The sequence below is a fragment of the Amblyomma maculatum genome, chromosome 3 (assembly GCF_055883805.1).
Source record: "Amblyomma maculatum isolate TAMU_Amacu chromosome 3, ASM5588380v1, whole genome shotgun sequence".
NCBI lineage: Eukaryota > Metazoa > Arthropoda > Arachnida > Ixodida > Ixodidae > Amblyomma > Amblyomma maculatum.
Genome location: NC_139346.1, coordinates 44,826,611 through 44,843,281, shown reverse-complemented (window position 1 = coordinate 44,843,281; position 16,671 = coordinate 44,826,611). Strand labels below are relative to the sequence as shown.

Here is a 16,671-nt window from a genome sequence, read left to right as displayed (position 1 = left end):
ACGCTCGCATGATATCGTTAACAAGTTAGACAGGTGTGGTTCTAGTAGTGGCTTGAAGTGGGTTGTTACATAGCGTCTAGCAATACAGGTGGAAGTTGGCAAGTGGGATGTGCAACAATTAAAAATTATCATTCAGGCACAAGAACCTAATTAGCAAAGTATACGGCCACTTTTTGGACAAGTGGTGCCTCCTGGTGCTGTTAACACAATTAAAAAAAAATGCGATGCACGTCGGATGCGCCAGATGGTGCCTCTGGTCAAGCAGCAGTAATCTTGGTGCCAGGCTTGAAGTTTTCGCAGACCAAAACTCTTGTACCTTCGCAATGTTATTGGAGGTAGTAAGTAATTAAAAATACTATTCACAGCTAGTGCTTCTTCTCCTGGCATTATCTTGAAGTAACTTTTACGACAACAATGCACGATAATTTCTGAAAATCCTCTGATTAGTAACCGTTCCATGTTGAGATTTCCACCTGCCTTGGTGGACGGAGTGACAGACAACGGGAGCTGAAAGTGTATCTGGTAAATGCATTTCCTGCAATAAAATTCTGGCATTGACAACCTTGTTTGAACCTGCACGAGATTAACAAAACTTGGAACAGATATCCGTGCTTGAGAAGAAAACATTTGACAGAAGTCTGTCTGGTTGGTAATGCACTGATAACTGTTACATGAGGTTAATGCTCACATAAGTATTGAAACTTTTATCGGACAAATGGTTCTGATTTTGCGAATCGACCCAGCAGGCAAAGCTATAATAAAAGCATAAAGAAGTCGTAATTTTAGGACCAACAAAACACTGCTCGATTTTGAACAAAGCAGAGTATGCAGGTGTACAGAGCTGCTTACACTTATCTAGAGCAATCTGACAGGGTTGTACAGAAAAAATAGAGCAAAAATTTTGAAACAGCTGTGGCCTTTCACTGAAATTACTTGCACTCGATCATAGCCGCATAGGTCTATGAAGAGTACAGGTACAAGCCCCTTGCCAATCTCAAACAACCCTCAGTAATATTTCACCTCCTTTGCTTCGCAGCAGACCATTCGAGTGCACTTAGCAAGTGTGATTACTCTGCACAGTTGCTCTTCTAGTTGTGTTGTTTGAGTCAGGTTCACCGGTTGTCATAGTAACTCCAACACCTTGCGTGTTGCATGCACTGTGCAGCGGAAGAAGAATACGAACCAAACCTGTGTGTGCGGACCAAGTCTCGCCTCTCCAAGACGCTCGAGGAAGTGCTGCAGGACGCGGGCGCCCTCGCCTACCTCATCCAATTTGCCGAGGAACAGGGCACTCGGCCACTGGTCAAGTTCTGGATGGAGGCCCAAAGCTTCCACGCCTCCTGCCTCCTCCGGCAATCTGTCCGGGCTTCCGCCAAGGACGCGTCTTCTCTCGGCAGGGCAGAAGACGGAAAGGTTGCCGCGGACTGTGTCGAGGGGCAACTCGATGGGGAGCAGCAGTCGGCGGGCGACTGTTACCTTGCCAGCCATTGTGCCATGGTGGACGCACGACTCAATGCAGTGAAACATGACGCAGCCCTCCATGGAGAGTCAGTGGCGACTGTTCCTTTGGGCAATGGCCAGTGGGCGGCATCCAGGCAAACATTGAAGGGCTCCCCAGTGTCGTCTCCGCGTCACAGTCCGCGACGAAATCTTCACAAGAGTCCTCAGAACCAGTGTCTTTCAATGACCCCGTGTCCAAGCACTGCGGTGCCAGTGCCACCCGGGACGGACCCATTACAAGCGAAGGATGTGTCTCGGGCCGTTGAGGGATTGTTGACGTGCGTGCCGTCTGCAGAAGCTGTTGTGTTTTCGTCATCTTCGCGATGTGTTGGCTCGCAGGACTGTGCTGCGAACTGTGTTGTTACCAGGGAGGGAAGTGCAGAAGGGGCTACTCTTGCAGTGCAGGCCAATGGCGAGGCTGGTGAAATGGGGGGTCACAAGGGAGAGGGGGGGACTACCAACTCACGGACCTTGTTTACGTGCAATCTGAACGGCGCCCCATCAGTGGCGGAGACCTGTCCACCATTGCGGGAGAGTGGCAGCGAAGTAGACAGCCTGGTGGACAACTTTGACACGCAGGACATCACAACAAGGCCAAGCATTGAACGCCGTAACAGTGAGTTGATCTACTTCTTTTTTTCGTTTTGTCACATGTTGCTCTACTGCTGAATTGTGAAAGGTGCACAGAGAGTTTGCATGCAGGGATTATGTTCTTGAGTGGCCACTGTTAAGGATATACCAATTTTAAGGCATGCTGCTCATCTGCACTAGGAATGGTACAGTAATCCTGTAACCATGCAGTCTTATCAGCATTACCTTGGGTGTGCCTACTTCAGTGCATATGTTCAGATCAAGGAATGGGGAAAATCTTGTCCTATTTTGTTCTGAAGGAATCTGACTGCCTGTTTTTTTTTATTTGCAAATGCTTCTTCATAACCTCCATGAATGAGGGCTTTGTCTAAAAGGAACTCGTGTGGAAAATCATTTCAGTACGCTTCTTAAGACCTGAATCCGACTCTGCACAGGTGTCCTGTGATCACTGTATTCAGGTGACTGCACAGGCAGAAACCTAATGGCACGTGCATTGGAAGCTGCACTATGCAGATCCACCATATGAAAGCTTCATTATTGCCCCCCTGTGGTGGGACAGTGGTTAGGGCGCTCAACTACTGTGCCTAAGGATGCGGGATCGGATTCCGGCTGCAATGGCCGCTTTTCGATGGAGGCGAAAATGCAAGGTGCTCGTGTGCTGTGCAAGGTCAATGCACGTTAAAGAACCTCAGAGGGTCGAAATTTCTGGAGCCCTCCACTACGGTGTCTGTCGTAGTGTGAGTCGCATTGGGACATTAAACCTCACAAACCAAATCAACCAAACAAAGCTGCACTATCATTGAAGGTGAACACGAGTTTGCAACTGTAATGTGTAGACACATCTAGGCCTTTTCCACTTTTGAATATTTTGAGCTGTTGGGCTTATGCAATGTGCCCCCATCTTAAATATAAACGTTGTTGTTCGTTTGCCTTGTCTGTTGGCAGGTGGAAGGAACAGCCAGTTAAAATTGGCATTTGCCAGTTTAGTTAATATTTGTTAGTTGGCAGGTGATAAGGCAGAGTGCTGATTGTTTGGCGGGTTGAGGGACATCATGAGACCACGTGTCATGGCTGAAAAGGCAGGAGTTGCCAGCTTTGGCAGCTCTCTTGATATGGCAGCAGAGCCCACTAGGACCCAGAGCACCTCTAGTCAGACGTGCTACTTCTAGGCCATGCAGGCACATTTGTAAGGCTTGGTTAAAGCAATACTCTCTGTGCTAAGCGGCCTTTCACATAATGTTGTTGTCGCCTTTATTCCCAGTGGATATAAAACAAATTGCTATAACAGTGCCTTTTGAGGTGTGTAAAGTTTTCGCAGAATTTTATCGAGTGCTGCTACTAAGGCTTCTAATCACTTCCTGGTCAAATCGGGCAAACCCATGGAGAGTCAGTGTTAACCAGGCAAAACCAAGGCTTAACTATGCTAGCGCAAGATAATGCGGCCCGTGAATTTTTAAAAAAGTATTTTGAATCCTACTACTAGCAACCATCGGTGTGACAGCTTCCCAGTTTGCATAGCAAATCAATAACTGATAATAGTTACGTACTTCTCTGTTAGCATTTTCACTGGTGCTGTGGCATTGTTCTGGCTTGCAATGATACTCAGTGGGAGCAGAGCGCTATGCCTCACTTGCTGATGTCACGCATTGATTGAACAGACAGGATGAACAACACTTTGTGTACCTTGCTGCAGAGCACATTTCCTTCCCTTCATCATCATCATCATCAGCCTGACTATACCCACTGCAGGGCAAAGGCCTCTCCCATATTTCTCCACTTAGCCCGGTTCTGTGCTAGCTGCATCCACTTGACCCCTGCGAACTTCTTAACCTCATCCGCCCACCTTACTTTCTGCCGTCCCCTGCTACGCTTTCCTTCCCTTGGAATCCAATTTGTTACCCTAAGCGACCATCGGTTATCCTCTCTTCGCACTACATGTCCTGCCCATGCCCATTTCTTCTTAATTTCCACTAGAATGTCGGTAACCTGAGTTACTTCTCTGACCCACTCTGCACGCTTCCTATCTCTTAATGTTACCCCTACCATTTTTCGTTCCATAGCCCTCTGGGTTCACCTCAACTAAAGTAGAACTCTCTCGGTTAGCCTCCATGTTTCAGCCCCATAGCTGAGTACAGGTAAGATGCAAATGTTATATATTTTCCCCTTTAGTGATATTGGTAAGCTGCTAGTCATAATCTGTGAATGCTTGCCAAATGCATTCCATCCCAATCTTATTCTTCTTGTTATTTCCTTTTCATGGTCCGGATCTGCGGTTACTACCTGTCCTAAGTAGACATATTCGCCTACTACTTCCAGTACATCGCTACCTAATGTAAACTGCTGTTCCTTTCCGAGGCTGTTGAACATTACCTTAGTCTTCTGCATATTGATTTTCAAGCCTACCTTTCTACTTTTCCTGTCTAGGTCACCAATCATTATTTGCAGTTCATCACCCCAGTTGCTTAACAAGGCAATGTCATCAGCAAATCGCAGATTACTGAGGTATTCTCCATCTACCCTTATCCCTAACTGCTCCCATTCCAAGTCTCTAAATACTTCCTCTAAGCAAGCTGTGAATAGTACTGGGGAGATTGTGTCTCCTTGCCTAACACCTTTCTTTATGGGAATTTTGTTACTTTCTTTATGCAGAACTATGGTTGCTGTGCAGCCACTATATATATCTTCCAGAACTTTCATGTACGGCTCGTCTACCCCCTGATTTCGCAATGCCTGCATCACCGCCGAGGTTTCAACTGAGTCAAATGCTTTTTCGTAATCAATGAATGCTATGTATAAGGGCTGGTTATATTCCGAGCATTTTTCTATCACCTGATTGATGGTATGGATATGATCTATAGTAGAGTATCGTTTCCGAAAACCTACTTGATCCTTTGCTTGATTGCAGTCTAAGGTTGTCCTGATTCTATTAGCGATTACCTTAGTAAATGCCTTATACGTAACAGACAGTAAGCTGATTGGTCTGTAAGTTTTAATGTACTTAGAGTCCCCTTTCTTATGGATGAGGATAATGTTTGCATTCTTCCATGGTTCCGGTACCGTCGATGACACCAGGCACTGCGTATGCAGGGTGGCCAGCTTTTCTAACACGATATCCCCCCCGTCCTTCAGCAAATCTGTAGTTATCTGATCCTCTCCAGCTGATTTCCCTCTTTTCATAGTTTCTACTGCTTTCTTGACCTCGTCCTTCGTAACTGGTGGAACTTCCGACTGTTTTTCCCTACCGCCAATCTCCTTACGGTCCTGACTACTTTGGCTACTGTAGAGATCTGTATAGAACTCCTCGGCTACTTTGACTATCTTGTCCATATTCGTGATGACGTTGCCCTCCTTGTCCCTTATCGCATACATCTGGTTTTAGCCTATGCCCAATTTCTTCTTTACCACTTAAGGCTTCCCTCGTTCTTTACAGCATGCTCAATTTTCTCCATGTTATACTTCCTTATATCGGCCACCTTGCGCTTATTGATTAGCTTTAATATCTCGGCCAATTCAATCTGGTCTGTTGGATTGGAAGCTTTCATGCTCTGGCGTTTCTTAATCAAATCTTTCGTCTCCTTAGACAGCTTACTGGTATCCTCTCTAGCTATCCTACCGCCTACTTCTACCGCACATTCAGTAGATGATATCTCTGAAATTATTGTTCATTGCTTCTAGGGTAATGTCGCCATTCTTGTTTAGAGCTGAATATCTATTCTGTAGCGAGATCCTGAACTCTTCTGCCCTCCCCCTAACTGCTAATTCGTTGATGGGTTTCTTTCTTACTAATTTGTTGCATTCCTTCTTCAGATTTAGGCTAATTCGGGACCTCACCATCCTGTGGTCACTGCATCGCACTTTCCCGATGACCTCTACAGCTTGCATAATGGCGGGGGTTGAACACATTATGAAGTCAATTTCATTTTTAGTCTCCCCGTTAGGACTTTTCCATGTCCATTTCCGGTTCTTCCGTTTGCTGAAGAAGGTATTCATGATTCTTAAGTTATTGCGCTCTGCAAACTCAACTATACTCCGTTTCATACATCAGGTGCAACGCAGCGCAAGCTACGCAAGTAGTCCGCAAGAAAAAAAACAGGAGGCATATCACTACGCGCTCGTTCTGTAGGCGAGTGGTTCCTGCCGAAACGGGCTCTATTCCGAGCATACACGTTTGCAATAACATGCTTCGCATGCTTAGACATCTTCACAGAGCGGATCTTATAGAAAAAATGCGCACCAAAGAACCATTTTCTCAAAAAGAGATGCGCAGCGCAGAGGGCACAGCCAGCGCCATCTGGTGGCACAGCTGACAAGGTTGCGGGGCAGCAAAATGCGGCACGAACAAAAACGACATAAAAAAACATACAAATTAGCCGAATCCAACTTTTTCTTCCTAAAAAAGGTGCTTTTTATGAAGTTGATGGCAAATGTAAAATGCATTAAGCTTGCAGACAAAGCAACTATTATTTTCTCTCGTCAAGAGCAGGCACTATTTTTTATCGCGGATGCGGAGAGCGCGAACAAGAGCGGTAGCTTTGGTAGTGTTGCACTTGATGTATGAAACGGAGTATAGTAACTCTCCCCTGCTATTCCTAGAACCAATGCCATAGTCACCTACTGCTTGGTCTCCTGCCTGCTTTTTCCCTACCTTGGCATTGAAGTCGCCCATTAGCACAGTGTACTGCGTGTTTACTCTTCACATTGCCGATTCTACATCTTCGTAGAAGCTTTCAACTGCCTGGTCATCATAACTACATGTAGGTGCATAGGCCTACAACCTTTAGTTTATATCGCTTATTAAGCCTAATAAGCGATATAAACTGAACATTTCCTTCCCCTCATCACCTACATATCATTGATTTGAAATGGTTCACCTACAGTCCCTTTGACAGTTTAGAGTTCACTTTTACTTTTTGGCAGTGCTGCCCATCTGATATCGCTATGGGTAAACATTTGTCGATGTTTGGCTACGAGCTTTCTTTATCCTGGAGAATCGACATACACACTCAACTGGGGGCGACACCAGGAGAGGGCTACACCATCTTATTTGCTCTTGGAATTAATTCTTGGCATCCAGGGCTGTTTCTATTCATAAAAACTGTAAGGTATGGGGGTTATTCTCACAAGAAAGCACCACGGGGGGGGGGGGGGGGGGGGCGTCTAGACGCTACAGTCGCCTTCTATCCCCGACGTGCAGCCCTAACAGACAGAGCTGTGACCTCCAACCCGCGGTGCGAGAAGTCGCTACTGCGGCGGGTTCGAGCCAGGGGGGACAAACACCGAGTTACATACTCTAACAGTTTATTTTGCTCGAGTAATGGCAGGGAGAATACCCTCAAGAACAAGCGCCGTGTAGCGAGCAAACGCCGCGTGCGGGGGTGAAATCAAACCACCTAAGGGGGAAGCATGCACAAGGTGTGAGAGGTAGTCTGCTCACCTGTGCGGCTTCGTGCTCATGGCCTACGGCGGTAAGTGCGCGCTGAACCGGGAGCAGAGGGTGAAAGCGGCGGTCTCTCGACGGGAAATGCTGATCTGTGCGCGTGCACGCCCAATCGTCAAAAGACGCCGAGGGAGTTACGAAAGACGCGCTCATCACCTCGAGTCTGGGAGAGGAGGTTTCCCGGGTAGACCGGGAGGAGAGAAGGAAACCCGCGCGGTGTCACCGTATGAGCCTAGGAGGTTGGGGAGGGTGGTTCGTGTGCCCTCTCCTCGCGGTCCTCCCCAAGAGCGCACATAATCACGCGTATTAATTACGCGCAGTCCTTTATAATGGGGCAGAGGATTATGAATCCCCACAAAGGTACAAGAAATTCAGTATAATTCACAACACTGAGGGCATGTTTACTCTGCACTGGTGCCAATGGGTTTAGTTTAGTCTACAGCAACATGCGGTGGTACATGTAGGGAGTTTAAAAAGAATGTTCGAACGGCATCAACTGTTCTCATTGTCTGCATTGAGAGAGCAGCAGACAGGATTAATGAAGGTTCTAACCTGGGGCATCTGCAACTAGACTCCTGATGCTGCTTCTTTTTGAGGCAGAAATACACGAAACACAACACATGGGTTACTTCGACTTTTCCGTGTCCAGTCCTCATTTGTGTCACTCTGTCTGTCCTTCCGCTCGGCTGCAGCTGTGCAAATGTCAGCTCTGCACCTGTGAGGATGACAAATGCCAAGAAATGAGCCAGCATCTCTTATACGCAGCTGGGAATGCAACACATAGGTCTCATTTGCAGCCCACCTCACCAGTGCTGGTCTCATCTATCGTGTACGTGCAAAACATAGGTTGTAGCCTCAGAGAATACATGGGCCTCTTTCGGGAGTTCCAGTGATAGAAATGCCACAGCAAGGTCTCTACTGTGCTTATAAGAATGATAATGCAGGCATAGTGTATTAAAAGTTTGATAAGGAGGCACCTGCTGCGTATAGGAGTACCCTGTATAATAATGCAACCATTATTTACACATGGGGTCAGGTATATGTATGTAATTGGAGAAGGCCTTTGCCAGTAGTGTGTGCACTGTATCAGTCATAAAGATAGGAGGGGGAAGACCTTTGCCTAAGAGGTGAAAAAACACCTATACCACTGAAGGCAATGCACTGCAATTTGAAGTTGCTGCCAGTAAAAGTCATTAGATACAGGGATTGTAAGGCCACACTGGACTCTTGATTGTACAAGCTTGCCCAGGATGTAAGAAAAAGTAAATTTTTGCCGTTGGCTGCTTGTGTTTGACTTCTATGAGCTGCTCATGTTATTTTGTGCCTTCCTGTGACTGCTCCTTGTAGGTCTGAGCCAAGATGCGATGCACATATACAACACCTACATTGCTCAAAATGCACCACTTCCCATTGGGGTTCCTGATGACCTGCGGAGCCGCATTCGAGGTGAGCCAGGGCATTCTTTCCCATTGCTTTTATTGCCTGTCAAAAGTGGAATTGAGGAAAAAGGCTTTGCTTGAAACCTGTAGCATGCGAGGCAGCAAGTTTGATCTAGATTTAGGCATTACTTCACTGATTCGCCCTGGTCCGAAAGCATTGCAGAGTGCAGTCAAACTTGGATGTATAGAATTTGAAGGGGATGGCAAAATATTTCGATATATCAATAATTTGATGTATAAAACCTGCCAAAAAACAGATTGTCTCTCCGTGGACCAGATCGAATTGTAGAAGCTTGTTCTGCTCGTGTGACGTGTCGCACAGCACAAGTTCCTTTGGATTTGGGGCTTGCATTAAAGCTACGGTGGACAACGCTTGGGAAAAGCCATCATCAGTCAAGAGAGGTCCAATTCTGTTACTGGTACACTTAAAATGGTATTGTGACTACATTAAAATTGGGAAGTTCTGTTCTTTTTTGCACTGCCTTCAGTGACAAAGTAGGCCACTCAAGAGCTGCCGCAAGCCTTTATCAACTGGGCTGGCTTCCACCGCATGGTTGCTGGTGCATTGAGTGCCAGCTTTCTTGCATGACAGCAGTGTAGAGTTGGAAGCACACCAGACAAATGGGCGCTTTCAACTGGACTTGACGTTTACCATGTCACGCTGTTTTACAGCATTAGTGCTGCTAGCAGGTGCCCCAAGACTCCAACCCAGTTCCATGCACGCGACATTATTATGAGAGTGCCATTAGGAGGAGCACCTTTTGCAGGGGTATGGCACAGTTTAATATACATTCACTGACCGATCTTTTGGCCTTTGCATTATCCGAGAAATTGTCTGAATAATTGAACATTTCAAAAATGTATGTGTACTTAAACACTTTTCTACAAACAGTCGGCTTTAAAAATCTTGAAACTCACAGCTCCCAACTTTTCATTTGTAAACTCCATTACCGTGATCTGCTTCCACATGCTGCCAGTACACACATGCTGTTTGGTTCCGATGTGGCAGGCCTGTTCACCACTGAAAAGCTTACTATGTCCTGAAGACAGTCTGTACATGTGCAGTAGCGTGCTGCGCCAGCTGATCACTCTGTGCTAACTCTCCTATTAAACAGCGTCTATGCTAGTCCTGCTTTCATGCCTGCACTGCTTCACTTCAAGAGACAGTGCGGCGTGGCTGCAGGTCATGCTTCGAACAATTGCGTGTGCCACATGAAGCAATAACCTTGTTTTCATGAATAACGATGCTTGCGGAGACCAAAGGACGAAAGTAAGAGGGAGAAAGCGAGCGGAACAAGCACTTCTGAATGTACCCCCTTCCCTCACAGAAATCTTAAGAAAAATGTGACGGACGCTGCACCTGTCCCATTTTCAGTACAGTTGTGCACTCTTTGACACTTTACTTTACTTTACTTTTACTTTAATGACAACAATGAGCACATGATTAATTGCCACTATATCAAAAGGCAACGATAGACAAATAACCACACTGGTCCTTGCTAACGAATTGTGCGTAAATCCAAAATGGCACCTTCCACAGCACAAAGGCCTAGTAGATTCGATTCCTGCTCGCATCTATATCACGGCGTGAATAGGACCTTTCGATTTAAAAACAATCGTCACGGTATTGCTGGTGCCTATATTATATATGACAGGGGCAGGGGAGATATATGTGGTGTCGTCTTGGGTCGGAGGGGTCTTCTGGTCAGCATCTTGGCAGGGGGGTCATCAGGTCATTCGGGTCTCTTGTTATGTCCTGTAGTCGTGTGGAGGGGAGTCTCTGGTCGGTGATCATTTGGTCTCTCGTTCGTTGTATCTTGGGGTCGGGACGGAGGACGGGACGGTGGAGTGGAGAGGTTGCGTTAGGTCAGGCAGGCTGGGGACCAGTCACGCGATGCCTCCTAACCTCCTACCAACAGTGCAAGATGAGACAGGGCACTGAAGCTTTGGGCTAAGATGAAGAGTGATGATGTCATACCTAGCACCTCCACCAAACTGTTACAGTACATTCCCGAACAAAGAGACTCCCTTAAAAGTCGGGAGAACCCCAGAGACACCAGTGCACAAATATACAACAGCTTCAGCCTCAGCGTCGTCATTCTTCCACCAAGCATCCAAAACATTTTATTTCTGTGACATCTTTGGCTACACTCGTAACAACATTATTCAAGAAAATTGAACTTTTGGGCTCTGCAGAGTTCAGGATATTGCTTATGACTATGTTCACATTCCAAATATGTTCACATTCCTATGGGGTTCATGATGGTTCCCAAAGTTCAAAATATTGTGCAAGTCCAAATTATTGGAGTTTGATAAACTGGTCAGCTACTGGGTTGAATGTTCTGTTAACGGAAAGTTAAACGCAAATGACAGAGCTCTACGTTTGCATGGAACTTTCTAAGGGATATTCATACAATTCAACATAAGGAATAACTTGATATATCCGTGTTTTACTGTGATTGCCCTTTGATAGCCAGTGATTGGTTCCGTGGCTAGGGTTCTGTGGCTGGCCGGGGCATGATGAATATCTCTTGAACACCACGGCCATGCAATATGGAAAGCAGGGGACTAAACTTGCGTGTGCAAAGGGGTACTTGGCTCTTTTCCTGGTGTGCACGAGAGGCACCTAGGCACACAGCCAACTGGGCGTTGCAATACATCTATTCTTGATCAGTGTGGATAGTTAGCTTCATGGATGCATCTTCCAGCTTCTGACAGGCTAATGCATACCGAGGTAGTATGCTGTTGGCCCCCGCAGTGCATGCAAAAACATGCTGAGACAAGGCCAATGTGGCTGACTTGCACATGGCTTCCGGCTTTGAAAATTGTGACATGCCTGAGCAAGACATGGGGGATTCTTGTCCTTCCTTTGTGGGTAGCGGTGAGAGTGGTAAATCGTAATCATTTTGTTGGCATGAAGTTAATGGCTGAAAGGAGTTGGAGTGAGAGTTTGTGTTGTCTCGAGACAGGGCACTTTTGTAAGTACAATCACGCCAACATGAAAAGTAGACGTCGAAATGAACTCTCAACTGAGTTTGAGTGGGGCAGAAGATCTTATGAAAAAGATGGAGGCAGGATATTTCTCTGTGTGGGCTCAGGCGTAGAACATTGAGTGTAACTGTGCTTACATTCACAGCATGTTGATAGTTGCATGACAGTGTTTTCAATTATCCCTAGTTTGAGAGCCTGGATCCCAGTAGCAGGGGTGTATTCGAGCTTTGGTCTTGTTGGCTATAGTTAACTAACCCTTGCTGCTCTTCAACACTCACCACCGAACTAGTGGAGAAACTTTGGAAATGAATGGAGAATAAGAAGTAGTATGTAGGCCTAACCTGACTCCTGTCTAGTTCTATGGCTGGTGTAGTCAGGGAAGGCATGTTTCTCTGGAAGCATGTTTTGTACATCACTTAACAGTAGTAATAGTATGCTGGCTTATTATTCTAAAGGGTGTCTCACCCTGTGTGGGATTAGCACTCATCGTTTATTGACGTATTACATGTGTGGAGTTCTGCTGTGGTTGTCTCAGTCCCAGTTTGAGGCAGTCTGGTTTGGCACACCATCTTTTCAATATTAAGGAGCCTTAAAAAGAGCTCGGCTTTGAAAGAAATATACACAGTGTGCCTGTTATAGTGCAGAGTGGTTCTTTTTCTACCCGTGATATGCACTGTCTTCTTCACTAAGTAATGCATGAGCTTTGCGCAAGACTAACTGCTTCTGGTGTTCACTCTGACTGCACCTTCGCTTCTGCGGTCTGAGACAGCCTTTTAATGGCTGATGCTTGTGTTTTCCAGAGTCGGTCTCTCGAAGCCCAGTGGACCCAGAGTGTTTCTTCGAGGCACAGCAGTTTGCAGTGAACCAGATGGAGAAAGAGTAAGTGTGCCCCCCTCTGGCTTGTTACAATCACAGAGAAGAAAGAAAGAAGTCTGTGCTTTTCTGAGAAAACTATCCATAATAACAACAGAGCAGAGCAGTGTAGTCTGCCACTAACACTCTTGGGGCGGACGATCAGTGCCCCAGGGCTGGCTTTGAACGATTCTTAAGCTTACTACAAAGCTTTTCTGTCTTTCGCTCAGGAATAATCCCTTGGAATGTACTCAGTTTTTTTTTTCATTCAGGCCGCAGATTAATGCACATTAGGAAAATTTACAGCCTGTTTTGTTTATTTGTTTTTTATTTGTTTGGATGTAAAGAGTTCTCAGGAATCTACTGTGAGAGACAGAAAGCATGCAAACTGTTTTATGGAACAGATGGGAGTTACTAAAATTCTAATCAAGTCAAGAAGAAGAAGTGGGTATGGGCATGTAATGCAAAGGCAAGATTCTAAGTTCAGCGTGTGAGATTAGGAAGTTTGTGGGAATCAGGTGGATGCAGCTGAAACAGGGCGCCACTAATTGGAGGGGTGTGAAAGGGGCCTTCGTATTGCTGCTGAAGCCATATTTATTGTACTTTGAGTGCAGTGTGCCATCAGTCTAAAGAATATGTGCTGGGGTGCTAGCCATATGGGATTTGGTTCACCATTCAGTTGACTGTAAACATCGTCATGTGTGACTGGTTAATTGGGGTACCCACCAGAAGCATTGTCTTGCAGTCGATTGTCATTATTGCAAACATGAACTGATGTTTAGTGCAAAGCTGCTTGATGTGGAGAATAACACCTTTGTGGAAATCGTATTGTGCAGCTAGGATTTCATAGCATGTGTTGTGATTTGCAGTAGGCAAGGTAGCCGGTCTCCATTGTAGGTAACGCACATGTTTATAAGCAAGAATAAATTGCATCCACTACACAGCAGGCATTGTGGCTTGCATTGGCCGTGGGCTATGATATGAACAGAGCTGACCACGTAGCTCATGAACAGGAAGCGTTTTGATCAGCAAGTGGTGAGTTTCGTTTGCAGGCATCAGGTCATCAGAATGGCTGGAGGTGAGTGAATAGAGAATCGCTTAAAGCTGGGCACAGTGAAAACATAAAGATGCATCAGTGTTTTTGCTGTTTGAATAGCATTCAGGCAGAAACCAAATGAACAATGATATGGGTAATGCAGCTTCAAAGCTGTAAACTTGTTTACAATGCGAGCAGTTTAAACAAATGGAGCTGGAATTTAAAAAAAAAAAAAAACAGGGATATATAAGGTAGTGAGATAGGTGATGAGGGCCCACTAGAACTGAAGTGCTCTGGTGCTCAGGCAAAAAGGAAGGGCGCAGAGTAAGATTGCAAAGATTCTTCTTTTAATGTTTCACTGGGCTGTTTGCAGATGTTCATTTGCAATTGACCACCCATTGTGGCAGTTCAGGAAAGGATGGTAGTTGCGTGTACCACCTATACGCAGGGTTAAAAAAGAAAAGGCAAAAATGGTGGAAAGACATTGCTGTTTTAGTAACAGAGATACGATTTTTTGTATGTTTCTGCAGCCCCTAGAGAATACGAAAAAAAAAAAACTCGACTATTTGCTCTCGAGTTTGTCCTCTGGGATTGATATACCAGGCTGTGAGATTTGTAATCTTGGTCCGCTGAATTTTGTTTTGCAGTCCGCATGCACTAAACTACCCACAGGCAATTTCGGAGCTGTTAGGAATGCAAAGTCCTGCCATGGTTGTCCTTCACACGGATATTAAGCAGATTCATAATACTTTGCTGCCATGCTTGTTTCTTCATGTTTTGGAGGGACAATACATTTAGTGCATGAACTTCAAGGATAACAAGACATTTTGAATTTTAACTTCAGCACAGCCTGCAAATTATGGCAGTGAAAATGACGTGTAACATGAAGATACGCAAAGAGGGCAGAGTGGACCAGAGAAGAGTGAGTGAGTGATATCCTAGTCGAAAGCAAGAAGAAATGCGCATGGACAGGGCACATGATGCGAAGGCAGGATAGCTGATGGTTGCTGAGGGTAACAGACTGGATACCAAGGGAAAGCAATTGTACCAGGGGTCATCAGGAAGTCGGACGGTGTTGCAATGTGTGTGGGAGGTAGGCTCATTGCTGCAGCTCAAGGTTCATTGGAGGGATAGCTGGATGATAGATAACGATGACAACTTGACACTCCCTTTCCACGCAGCGTGTACCCGAACTTCCTGCGGAGTCCCTATCACTGCAAGCACCAGGTGGACGTGCTGACGAGTGGCAACGTGTCGCTGGCCGACATCCTTTACAATGACTCGGCACTCTTCTATTTTATGGAGGTGCGTTGCTCTCTGAAAGCTCAGCATTTTTTGGTCTGCTTTTCTCTCATGGGAGTGTTGCTGTGCCGTTGCATATGCACAACACAAATGGACGAGTGCAAATGATGAGGAGCTCCAGAGCCCTGGTTGAATGCTGATAGAGTGGAGGGTGTGCTTTTAAGCCGTATATGATGGCTTCTTTAACTATCGTGGAAGTCCTTGCCATTGGAGAGGGTACGTTGAAAGATCTTCTTGCCTTGAGCAAGTTTAGAAACCTGGGAATGCATTACGAGCTACATAGTATGGCTCAGAAATAGGCCCCTGGATTCTAAACTTCTGACAAAGGCTGTACTTTTTAATCATCAGGATTTTCTATTTGGATTCTATTTTTTGGTGCAGGAAGTCATATTTATGCATGACCATATTTACTCGCTTGTTGGGTGACCTGTTTTCTTTGTCTCTTTCTTTTTTACTTTGATCGTTTTCTTTCAAAATTAAGCTTCCTTGTAAGGGTAATATGCTGACGATGGCATCACCACTCTGAGCGTGCTGGCTTTGCATCCCAGTGTGCACTTTTAATGCAGAACAGATTAATCATATACGGGTATGTCAGTGACACTCAAAGGGTTGAGAACCCCCAGAGGAGGCAGCACTTTGGCCTCCACTTTTATAGACTGCATCTCTGGGCTGACCAGACCGGGGTAATCAGTAGTCACCATTTCCTCCCCCCCCCCCCCCCCCCCCTCTCTCTTTCTTTTTTCTATCGTTCTTCTCATAACTCTCCTTTCTTCTCCTCTTTTTCTTTTTTTTCTTTTTTTCACGGACAGCTAGAGCGAACCTCACGTGAAGTAACTACTTGTTATAGTTAAGGTGGCATGGGCAGCTGTCATTGCAGGTGAGCAGAGTATATTACTTAGGACTCCCCATTTTCTCAGATGATTGCCCTTCAAAAAAAAGTGCAGAACAAATTCGCTTCTGAGTTTGAGGAATTGAGACCTGGTATGATGTTCTGCACAGCAAAGAAGCAGAAAAAAACTGCGCAAACAGTATTCCCATTCTGGGAATAGTATCCAAATGCCTAATCGGCACGGGCAGAAGACTTACGAAGTGACCTTCTACTCAAGCTGAAAGATAATGTGCAGTATCCAAAACTTCGTAATGTAGTGTTCGTTGAGGCATTCCCGCCTCAATCAGTTCACACAGATCCTTGAATATCGTAGTGGTGTGATTTCCAAAAATGATTTTTTGAAATTCACTGAGGAAGAAAGGCTGGAGGGGTCTCAAGAGCCATTGTCCGCTGCATATAGGCTGGGAAAAAAACAAAGAAATTCTAACCTAACATTTTTTTCTCTCCTTCAGCTCAAGCACACTCTCCAAAGGATTAGAAGTTGGTTATGTGAAAATAAATGCCCGATGCTAGTGCATACTAAAGCTGCGATGATATTCCAAGTCTAGAGACACAGTCACGACTAGAGTTGTCGTGGACGCGAGACTTGTACCAAACACACATTGAATGATCACACATCCCACAAATTCAACTT

At 45.6% G+C, this 16,671-nt stretch overlaps 1 protein-coding gene across 2 annotated transcripts in view; it reads left to right on the top strand.

The window, feature by feature from the left end:
- Window positions 1-16,671, top strand: part of pkaap (A-kinase anchoring protein pkaap) — a 66,432-nt gene that overhangs the window by 10,855 nt on the left and 38,906 nt on the right. For both annotated transcript variants that reach the window (XM_084597494.1, XM_084597493.1), the window contains exons 3-6: window positions 1,166-2,116; window positions 8,876-8,974; window positions 12,759-12,837; window positions 15,028-15,151. In XM_084597494.1, coding sequence (XP_084453620.1) covers window positions 1,166-2,116; window positions 8,876-8,974; window positions 12,759-12,837; window positions 15,028-15,151 — 1,253 coding nt within the window. The remainder of the gene's footprint in view (window positions 1-1,165; window positions 2,117-8,875; window positions 8,975-12,758; window positions 12,838-15,027; window positions 15,152-16,671) is intronic.